Source organism: Atheta coriaria, unplaced genomic scaffold, assembly GCF_025399875.1.
Source record: "Atheta coriaria isolate IRGN ID8LTWV9N9 unplaced genomic scaffold, Caltech_Dcor_3.1 hic_scaffold_9_pilon, whole genome shotgun sequence".
Classification (NCBI taxonomy): Eukaryota; Metazoa; Arthropoda; class Insecta; order Coleoptera; family Staphylinidae; genus Dalotia; species Dalotia coriaria.
The window spans coordinates 3893199-3903657 of NW_027045451.1; the positions used below are offsets into that span (position 1 = coordinate 3893199).

General features: G+C 35.2%; 3 protein-coding genes across 4 annotated transcripts; 1 reads left to right on the forward strand and 2 right to left on the reverse strand.

Moving 5' to 3' along the window:
• Window positions 1–535: 535 nt before the first annotated feature.
• Window positions 536–2696, reverse strand: LOC135798237 (uncharacterized). The gene is made up of 5 exons (XM_065311011.1): window positions 2495–2696; window positions 2225–2429; window positions 1859–2159; window positions 960–1801; window positions 536–877 (listed from the first exon to the last, which is right to left on the reverse strand). The coding sequence occupies exons 1-5, from the start codon at window positions 2615–2617 to the stop codon at window positions 753–755; spliced, it is 1596 nt and encodes a 531-aa protein (XP_065167083.1). The 5' UTR covers window positions 2618–2696; the 3' UTR covers window positions 536–752.
• Window positions 2697–2897: 201 nt separating this feature from the next.
• Window positions 2898–5213, forward strand: LOC135798239 (uncharacterized). Its single transcript, XM_065311013.1, has 6 exons — window positions 2898–3308; window positions 3369–3579; window positions 3651–3942; window positions 4014–4328; window positions 4378–4910; window positions 4994–5213. The coding sequence occupies exons 1-6, from the start codon at window positions 3219–3221 to the stop codon at window positions 5116–5118; spliced, it is 1566 nt and encodes a 521-aa protein (XP_065167085.1). The 5' UTR covers window positions 2898–3218; the 3' UTR covers window positions 5119–5213.
• Window positions 5214–7410: 2197 nt separating this feature from the next.
• LOC135798128 (WW domain-binding protein 11-like) lies at window positions 7411–7975 on the reverse strand. Of its 2 annotated transcripts, none has more exons than XM_065310868.1 (3): window positions 7839–7975; window positions 7622–7778; window positions 7411–7515 (listed from the first exon to the last, which is right to left on the reverse strand). In XM_065310868.1, exons 1-3 carry the CDS (start codon window positions 7884–7886, stop codon window positions 7481–7483), a joined length of 240 nt encoding a protein of 79 aa, XP_065166940.1. In that variant the 5' UTR covers window positions 7887–7975; the 3' UTR covers window positions 7411–7480. The 2 variants fall into 2 exon arrangements, with proteins under 2 accessions (XP_065166940.1, XP_065166938.1); XM_065310866.1 differs by having other exon boundaries at window positions 7577–7778.
• Between the last annotated feature and the right edge of the window lie 2484 nt (window positions 7976–10459).

Below are 10459 nucleotides of genomic sequence, written 5' to 3' on the forward strand. Positions count from 1 at the left end.
CAATACTATTCCACATATAAGATGGCTGCTGTTTACGCGCTGTCCAATGCGGATTGTAATAGGGAGAACTAACATAATTATTCTGTTGGTAATTTCCCACTTGTTTGCGTTGATTTATTTGTGGTGTATTTACCATAGGATTTGGTAAATCCATATTCACTGAAAATTCCGGCGGCGGTGTAGCATTTAAACCATTTTGATTTGGTACTGGTGCGACTTCGGGTTCTTTCGCATCAACAGATTTTCGCTCTTCTGGTTGTGCAATTTGTTGTAGATTTGCTGCTGTTGCATCACTAGCAGCAGCGGCCTTCAGTTGACTTGCTGCATTCGGATCACTTTGTGTACCTGTGATATCAAATTTTGCTTGAATGCCGCTATCCTCGTCATCATCACAATGTCCATTATTAGCCGAAGATTTTTGACACACTAATAACAAAAACAACAGAGCGAATTTTATAGCCATCGTGTTTATCTTGAAAAATTTTGATGTTTCTTTTGAAGAAACTACATGAGCACTGAGGTATCGAACATGGGATTCTGGAATTTATACGTTTTTATTTTTAGGCGTTGACAATTTATCTATAATAGTTTGGGAATCAATTTTATCGGTCGGGTTGCAATTTTGCACACAATACTCAATTACGTTGCGAACACATCAAAAATCAATCGTGTTCACCGGCTGAACAAAAGAAATTCATAACAATATTCGATTTTATGCGTTTCAGTAACTTGGATCTATAATGATATTTCAATTACAATTTGGATTTCTTTAGCATATCGCGTAATTGCCTACGCAGGATTTTTCCCGCGGCACTTTTCGGTATTGCCTCGACAAATCGCACTCCACCGTGTAATTGCTTAGCGTACGATACTTGTTCTGTAACAATGGAACAATATTAAACACTCAATTAAAACATCAAAATGATAGAATAACATAAAGTAATGTAATATGCGTTTACCTTTAATGAAATCTTTGATTTCCTGTTCGTTTAGTTGAACTCCGGGTTTTTTCACCACGAAAGCCAAAGGTAGTTCACCAGCGGCGTCATCTGGTAGTCCCACGACTGCAGCATCCATTACTTTGGGATGTGTCAATAATAACGCTTCTAATTCCGCTGGCGGAACTTGAAAACCTTTGAATTTGATTAATTCCTTCAATCTATCTACGATGTAAATGTAACCATCATTATCGTAATATCCAAGGTCACCAGTTAACAACCATCGGTCATGGGTGATGGTATCCCTGGTCGCAACTGGATTACCGTAGTATCCTTTCATAATAGTATCACCTCTGGCACAAATTTCTCCAACTTCATTTGGTCCCAGAGTTTTATCTGTTTCTGGATTGCGTATTTTGATCTCAATTCCTGGATCCACTGTACCTACAGTTCCTTCTCTTGGCGGAGTACCATTCGGTATGGAAATAATTGACAGTGTAGATTCTGTAAGGCCGTAACCTTGGTAAATTAGTGGAATATTGTTGAGTCGTGTCATAACAGCATTTTCTAATTCTTTTGAGCATGCCGCAGCGGCACAAACAATGATTTTTATCGATGATAAATCGTATTTTTCCACCAGTGGATGTTTGGCGAAGAACACCATCAATGGCGGCACTAATGTCAAATAATTAACTTTGTATTTTTCGATTGCGCTGAGGAAAACAACCGGGTCGAATTTTTCGATGAATTTTACCGTGTTGCCTTTGAGAAGAGATGCCAAAGCGACATTGAAGCCATAGCCATGGTAAAACGGCAAACACAGCAAGTAATTACAAATCTCCGATAATAAATGGTCTTTGTCGCTGGAATCATAAAATAAATAATTACTTTGAAAAAGTTACGAGGAAATATTTACTTACAAAAATTGCCCATGCACACAGCTTAAGTTCTGATGAGTAATCATAACCGCTTTCGGAAGCCCTGTAGTACCAGAAGAGAATAATAACCCTGCAATATGTTCCTTCACATTTACATCGACCGGCGTGAACTTTTCAATGTGCTTGACACGTCCATAGAACTTTTGGAGGTTTTCCAAAATCCATAGTTGCTGCAAGTATTTCATTGGTTGCTTGGCTCTCAGGTTTTTAAAAGAAGCATAGGTACGTTTAGAACAGAAAACAAAGGATGGTTTGACCAGTTCACAAGCATGTAATAATTCACCTATAAAAATATTTAAGTTTTATAAGGTAGGCAACTTATTATACATGAATATGATGCCAACTTACGCTCAGTGTATCCATGATTAATGGTTGTGACTGGACAACCTATATATAAAGCAGCAATAACCGGAATGAAGAAATCCGCTCGATTTTCACTACAAACACCGATGGTTTTCCCGGAAAATCCTAACTTTTTTAGGTTTATGGCTACTTTTACTGTTATTTCAAATAAATCTTTATAAGAAACTTTGGCATTTGTCGCTACATCTAACTGAAACATAAAAATAATAATTAATTTCTTAATAAATATGTAATATTGTTATTAAAAGAACTTACAAACGCAATTTTATCACTCCCAGCATAAAATTGCAGACTTTCAAACAGCCTGATTCCCACTGAGCGTTGGTAAAGTGGTTCTTTTAAAGGTGGTCCCTTTAGAATCAAATCTTTATTACCCATAATTCTAAATTGGTTGTTTTTAACAAATTCACTCTTTGAACCTGCCAGGCGTTCAATGTGCGACTATAAAATCATAACAAACTTTTGTGTTTTTATGAGGCTGCTCTGCACTAATCTTCTTTGTGATGATGCACTTTAACCCGTAAAGTTTTGATTTGATTGTCAAGTTGTTTACACTAAACACTTCGTAATCTGCAGCAATGATAACTCACATAAATAATAACGTCAGCATATTAACAGCTATAATTATAATTATAGGCCTATTTTTGCTGTATCATAGTTTAATTGATTTAAACTTTTAATTTTTGCATTTTCTGGTTTACCTTTGGTCGTAATAACTTGTTTTAATGCCTACGATCAAAATTTCTTATGTAGATTTATGTAACTATGCCGTAATTACGTTTTTTCTTGTGTTTGAAGTGGTGTTCTATGTATAAATTGAAGCAGGCTTAAATTTGAGATTCAATGTCACGATAAAATCAGACCGACAACGATTGATGTCCTACAATTGATAAATATAAATATCGATATTTAGAATTGAATATTTCAGTTTGTAAAGTGAAGTTGTTCAGTAAAAGTGTGTTACAAAGTAAATACTGCGATGTCTGTTCGTGCAAACAAACCATTTGGCAGTTTAATTTATGAATTGTTAAGAAAACATGTGGAAACTTCAAAAAATAAAGTTGCATTTGTAAGTTACTTTAATTCAATCAAAGTATTACATTTTAATTAATATTATTCAATATTTTAGATTAACGTGGAGAATAAAACCCAAATTTTGTATAAAGAGATTGTGGAAAAAAGTGGCTCAGTTATTAGCTTGCTGACTGATATGAAATCGCTGGAATGCATTGATCGTGTAGCGATTTGTTCCGAAAATAATCTGAATTACTTCATTCCAGTTTTGGGCTGTTTATATCTGGGTTGCCCGATTGTGAACATAAGTCACACCTACGCAAAAAGCAAGTATTTTAAAGAAAACTAAAGCAAACTAAAATAAATATTTAATTTATTTGTTTATATCTTTTTATAGTTGAATTGTTAAATGCTATAAATACAACAAAGCCAAGTGTTGTCTTTTGTTCACGTGCAATGTTTGCAGTGATTTCTTCAGTTTGTCTTGATAATAATTTAGAATTCGTCAAGAAAATAATAGTTTTGGAAGATATTGATTATTCTGATGCTAATAATACAAAACCGGATGTTGTGGAACTTGATAATCATGATGTGGTGGCTGCAATGATGTTTTCTTCAGGGACCACTGGATTGGCAAAGGCAGTGATGTTAAAACATGAAAATATTTCTTATTTTTACAATCAATTTCAGTAAGTTTTTATTTTTATTTGTTGGTGTATGACTGGTTGCATATATCAATGATAATTTTTGTTTCTTTTAGAGATGAAAAGTTGTTATTATCGCACGTTTTAAATACGTTAGTAATAGTGCCATTTTCGCACGCCTACGGATTTATAATGACTTTAGTTTTACTTGCAACCGGTAAAACTGTCAAATTCATGACGAAATTTAACGAAGACATATTTTTGCAAAGTGTAGAAGAATATCAAATCGATTCTTTAACACTAGTACCTCCATTAATGGTTTGGATTGCAAAAAGTCCTAAAGTCGATGAATATGATTTATCTTTTGTGAAACATATTGTTTCTGGAGGTGGACCTCTTGCTGAAAACGTGATTGAAGCAATTACAAAACGGTAAAAATTATTTTCTGAATAAAATTAATATTTACACCTGACATTTTAGTTTACCAAATATTACTATTGGTCAAGTATATGGAATGACAGAAGTAACTCTAGCTGCTACGTGCACACCTCTTGATTATATCCCTGCAAAAGCATTTTCCGTAGGTAAAGCTTTACCAGGTGTTAAAATTGCAATTCGTAGCACATCGCTTGTTGCTGAGACATTTTTGGGTCCTAATGAAATTGGAGAAGTATTGATGAGTGGCCCAATAGTAACAAAAGGCTACTATAAAAATACCGAAGAAACTGAGAATACTTTTTTTAATAATGGTTATGTTGCATCTGGTGATTTAGGTTATGTTGACAACGATGGATATTTATATATTGTTGATAGGGTAAAGGATTTGATAAAGTATAATGCTTTCCAAGTTCCTCCAGCTGAACTGGAGGGTTTACTCTTGACTCATGGAGATGTTATTGATGCTGCTGTGGTTGGGTTAAAAGATGATACTCATGGTGAATTACCTTTTGCTTTTGTTGTTAAAAAAGCAAATAGTGAGTTGACAGCGAGTGATTTACAGGAATTTATTCAAAGTAAGTTTATAAACATTGTGTTTTATAGATTTTTTTTATTGATAATTGTTGTATTGTTGTATTTTATATTGTTATATTTTTAGAACTTGTTTCATATCCTAAATATCTCAGAGGTGGCGTTCAATTTGTTGATTCAATCCCAAAAACGCCTGTTGGAAAAATTCTACGACGCGAATTACGGGATTTGATAAATCGTGTTATTGTTTAATTAATTATTTGTTAAATTTATTATATTTTGTTATCAGGTGTTGGTTATTTGAGCTAAAAAACAAATATTAATAATAAAAATCACGTTTTTGTGTATATTGGGTTGCCTATAGTAGCAACACGTAGCGCCATTAATAACTCACAATTATTGACAATTTTTACCGACTTTTCTACTCATATTCCGTGTGAATCGCTGCAAACGAAGCGTCACAGCCAGGTTTTGAATGTAAATTATCTTTTTCATAAATCACTCTCGCGGTTTGCGCGCAAATTTAGTGTCTCTCTAAAATTGCCCAAACCGATGTAATTTCATCCGGCGAGCATGTTCGCCAAACATGTTCGAATCGAAACGTCGCTCGACGAACGCATCACGAACGCTGTTTGGCGAAGATCTACGCGCTAACACGGAGCTATTTCCTGTAATCAAGGCTTTAATCTACATTGCTAATCTGATCTAAGATCGCCTGCCGTATCTTCGGGTGGCATATTTCTTCCATCGCATTGCAATGCGGCTTTTTTTATTCCTGAACTTCTTCTTGATTCTTGTATTCTTATTTTAAAAACATTAAGCACGTGAATAATGAAGGAAAGAGGATATTATGTTGAGTAGACTTGTTTTTAGTTTTAATTACTTGCCGTACACACAACAATGTTAAATTATTGTGGATTTTATTAAAAATTGCAAGATGCATTCGAGAAAAGCAACATACCTACAGTTTCCACCCACGCCATCTTGCGGCTTGATAATGGCGATGATCTCACGGAACAATTTGCAATTTGCAATTTCTACCTGCGAATTTCCTGCATACTAAGCGTCGCTGACAAAAACATGTAGCTGCAATTAATCATTTCATGTTCCTCCGGAGATTTCCAAAAACAGAATTATTTACCGCGTGTTTACCGCATGTAAATGTGAAATAAAATCCTCCGAATGAAATATTTGCATACCTGCAAAGCGCGTTTCGCGAAAAAATCGCCACCAACTTATGAATGAAGCGCTTTTCAACTGCAGGACGGGTTTCCGAGTCATCGTCGCATGTCTAACAACAATTTAGCAACCAATGAAAGCGCTTAATTCGCATCGCAACAATCGCAGAACGACGTCCACGGATCAAGACCATTCACCAATTCATCGACAATTTAGATCACTGCGTGCTGATAGCACACCAATACCGAAACATGACTTCATAACAAATTCTCACCTTGCAGTCTTCTTCACTTCTTCACTCGGAAGAAGAGAGTTGTAAGACGAAATGTTGAGAAATTGCGTTTGGGTTGCGGAGTGAAGAGGCTCTTTTGCAATGACCAGAGAAAAGAAGTTATTACGCGAATTAAAGAACGTTATTGCGTTCGAGTCGACAAGTCGAGAGAACGAATTGCAACGGCACCTGCAGCCCACGAGGATCGGCGGGAGCCGGCCGCACGTCATCGCACGAGGACTCATCGCCATTTGCAAGAGAGTTTCGAACCTGCCGGCGTTGGCAAAATGTGGGGGCCTTGAAATCTCGTTCGCTCCTTTTATTGACGAACGACGGTGCCAGCTCGCATCCGATATTCCCCGTTCGAGAATATATCTAATATCGCATGCACATTCGTACAGAATGTCAGCGAGAAGGCGAACGCAGATAACTGTTTGAGAATTATTCAGAGTTTAAAGACATTTACGTGGTTAATTGTTACAATTATTATTCAGAGAACATCTGAGTCATGTCATTGATTCATTTTAGTCATTCTAAGAACAAATAATGACTGGAAAAATGTTTAAAACTAAACATAACCAAATTGAAAAATTACAGAAATCTGTAATTGGTGTTGTTGAATAGCAGGTGTAAAACAAATGCAGATTGAATAATTTATGTAAATCACTTCATCCTGCACCACAACGCATCCGATTTAATTATAAATATGTAATTTAGTGTCGATGTTGATGCCGCAGCACAGCGCGAACAATAAGACGAAGAGTCGAAGACGATCCCCGTCCGCAATAATAATGAATCGTCGCGCAGTGCCGGAGAATGCGTGTCTATTTCTGTATTTCAGTTCGGCGGCATTCCATCGCGCCGATCGCCGCCAATTAAGCGCCGGGTGGAGCTGGCTCACAAGGGCGAGAGTCTTAATGTCTTTGTTTCCTTTATTTGCCGATTTTTCTACCAGCATTCGGATTCCAGCGTTCGTGAGGACTTCATTTACTCAACTATGCGAGTGCATTTACATTGAATTATTAATTAATTAATAAGGGATATAGCTACATATAAATTGTCCGCAAATAAAAGAAAAAAATGCATATAATTGCTTAATTTATGATGCATTTATTTAATATACACGTGGTCAGCATTATACAAGATTGTAGTTGAAAATTGAGGTTAGGTGCGTGGATCGGGTGATGCTCCGGGTGCGACTGTAAAATTACATCAAAGTTATTAAAAATAAATAAAATTGAGGTATAGTTGCTGATATACCTGTTGTGGAACGTCCACCACATGCACGGCCATCTTTAAACTTACCCATCCTTGGGAGGAGTCCTCTACGGAATGATCTGGTGCCGTTTGCGGATGGTGGAGGTCCTGGTGGCGAACCAGATGGCGGTGGGCCGGATGGACGGGCTCCATTTGGCGGTGGGCCAGGTGGAGGGTTCTCAGATGAGGTTATGTCATTAAAATACTTAAAAACGCACAAATAATTAATTATAAAGAATAAAAAATATAAAATTATAAACTTTACCATCAAAACCACCACTAAAACAAGGAACAGATTGAATTTGAAATTCATGGTTATGTTATTTAATGTTGATACACTTTGAAGTTGTGAATTGTACTGAAGTTGACTTTCAGCGACACGAATTTATACCAGTTGCGTTTCTAAAGAGCAATTTCACAGAAATATAATATCGTAATTTTAATTACATAAATACATTTTACAATCAAATTGCATTTCAATGTGACAATGATACATGGAAAAACCTTAATCCACTTCCGGTGCAAAACAAACAGACTCATATAAAAAAAAGTCACGATTACATAAATATAATTAAGCGCGGTTTGGATGAAATAAATTCAATTCAGTGTGTTAATAAATAAATAACTTATTTTTTTTTTGCTCGTTTTTCAAACGCCGCGATTGAGACTTTTCAATTTTCATGTCGCTGCGCAGCTATCTTAATACGCACACGGTGCGCTTTAAACCGATAAAATTATACTTTTTATTGCGTTTACATAAAGTGGTAGCCAATTTAATTTTCAATGGAGGCGCATTCGTTTCATCGTTCAGATAGGGTTACATTTAAATGAGACAACTTCCAGCCGCTGCGTGCGCATTGTAAATAGTCAAAACGTTGCTTTTTATTTCTTCATCATTTAACCGGTTTTTGGTTTCGCATTGAAATGTTACAGCGGTTTACTACGCACAAGCGCATCGCGACTATTATCATCTTATTTTCAGTTTTCAAAGTCGATTCATACCCCAACATATTATGCGCATTCAATGTGAGAATTAACATGAGTGTATGTAGATGGCGTTGTGTGTACAAGACAAAGAGTAAATTGTTTATATTCCCCCCAGTGGCGCAATTAATTAAGTCGCCCGATTGCGCATTCCTCGCTGCGCGGAGATTTGATGATCTGCATGCCATCAATGGTGAATCTATTGCATGTTTTTATTAAGTCGACAGAGAGGAAAAAATCGCCACATAGTACGTTAATTGTCAATTAAAAGATTATTAAATGCCGGCGCAAATAGATTATGTTACGAATGGGCAGCGGCCGCGACGGCGACGAGCGTGCACCGGGAGACGTTATTACCGCTGGAATATTTAATTTTAAACTCGTTTTGATTAGAGATTAATACAGGTTAGGTGGAATACTGGGAGGTCTATCATGTTTCATATTCGTTGTTTCGTGCGCATTTATTTCTGCCGATATGTATGCAACTGCAACTTAACTAAATTCATACAGGGTATTGGATTATTATATTCAAAAACAAGCAAAAACAAAGAAGAATTATGTGTTTGAGTTGTTTTGCAATTGAAGAAATTGTTTCTCTTAATTTTGAAGGAAATAAATTGATTTTTTTCAAAAAGTTTATGAATGGTTGTCAAATTGATGTATAACTGGTTGCATATATAAAAATTATCTCATAAAACTTCACAAAAATGATTTTATTACTTGAACTCTTTGTATAAGTAATAAATCAAATTGGAAATCATTGTAACAATGCACAAACCACGTGCCTATATCTTGTCCAGCATATTGGAATGTAAAAAGAGCTAATAATTTTTAAGTAGGCGTTTATGCGTCGACTACCGTTCAGCTCAAAGGAAATTTGAAATAAATTTGTTCTTGTATTTCATATCTTGAAACAGAAATAAATTTCTAGCAGCTTTGGCAGTCGCCATAGCTTAATATTAAGGAACAATGTTTAACATATTCAACTCAGTCTTCGCTGACTTATTCGCGCACCGGACTCAAATCAAATTCGCCAATGCGAATCCAATCTGTTTTTCAATTGGTACGAAGGCGTATTAGCATAAATTATCAATAAATTTGAGTTCATTAGCGAAACAATCTCCGGACAAGAATCAACATCTTATTTTAAAAAAGCTTTGAATGCTTGATTAGCATTTCAAAAAGAAGAATGTAGAATAAAATCGCGATTCGTTTAAAATTCTTTTGTTCAGCATACAGTAAACAGCGCCATCTTATCAAAATAAAATAAACTAATGAAGCACAAAAAGTAACATAACCTCTTTATTCACAACAAAATCGCACAACTGATTAGTAACGACTTTCTGCAATGTAATGTAAAAGATAATATCAACAATCGTTAATATTATCTAAGTGTTGATTATATCTGCCAATAAATCTTAGCACTCACAATTCCAAACAATCAAAACGTGTGTGAAAGTTGTATGACCGAGTGCGTTCAAATGCGTGTTCCATAAATATTAAAGTGATTTATTCGAAAAGTGCAAGTAAGTAAGAATGTGTCCTAATCGAAATTTATATCTTTCAAATTTAAATTTCGAATGTTCCAGGTATAAAATGGATTGTTTCGAAACCAGTGTTAATCTAAAACCAAATTTTAAAAGAGTGCCATTAATTATAACCTGATATTTTGCCTTAAAAGTAAATTTCGTGAAGGTAAAAGTAAAATTAATGTCAAATCAATTTGCTGTTTTGCAAAGTCATAATTTTTAAGATCTGCTTATTAATTTAGTTTCCCAGAACATAATTTTTGAAATTTTTAATAAAATTCGTATTGATATTTATCTAAATCTTGATTTTTTCGATACTTTTAACAAAATTGGCATAATTCTGTGAATTAAGAAAAAGTTAATGCAAACAATT

Bases quoted from the DNA above. Each gene is read 5' to 3' on its own strand.
- LOC135798237 (XM_065311011.1), bottom strand. From the start codon at position 2,617: ATGGGTAATAAAGATTTGATTCTAAAGGGACCACCTTTAAAAGAACCA. The intron at 2,160-2,224 runs GTAAGTTGGCAT...ATATTTTTATAG, and splicing joins TAATCATGGATACACTGAGC to GTGAATTATTACATGCTTGT. The intron at 878-959 runs GTAAACGCATAT...CCATTGTTACAG, and splicing joins AATCAAAGATTTCATTAAAG to AACAAGTATCGTACGCTAAG.
- LOC135798239 (XM_065311013.1), top strand. From the start codon at position 3,219: ATGTCTGTTCGTGCAAACAAACCATTTGGCAGTTTAATTTATGAATTG. The intron at 3,580-3,650 runs GCAAGTATTTTA...ATCTTTTTATAG, and splicing joins AAGTCACACCTACGCAAAAA to TTGAATTGTTAAATGCTATA. The intron at 3,943-4,013 runs GTAAGTTTTTAT...TGTTTCTTTTAG, and splicing joins TATTTTTACAATCAATTTCA to AGATGAAAAGTTGTTATTAT.
- LOC135798128 (XM_065310866.1), bottom strand. From the start codon at position 7,886: ATGAATTTCAAATTCAATCTGTTCCTTGTTTTAGTGGTGGTTTTGATG. The intron at 7,779-7,838 runs GTAAAGTTTATA...TGCGTTTTTAAG, and splicing joins TTTTAGTGGTGGTTTTGATG to TATTTTAATGACATAACCTC. The intron at 7,516-7,576 runs GTATATCAGCAA...GTAATTTTACAG, and splicing joins TGGTGGACGTTCCACAACAG to TCGCACCCGGAGCATCACCC.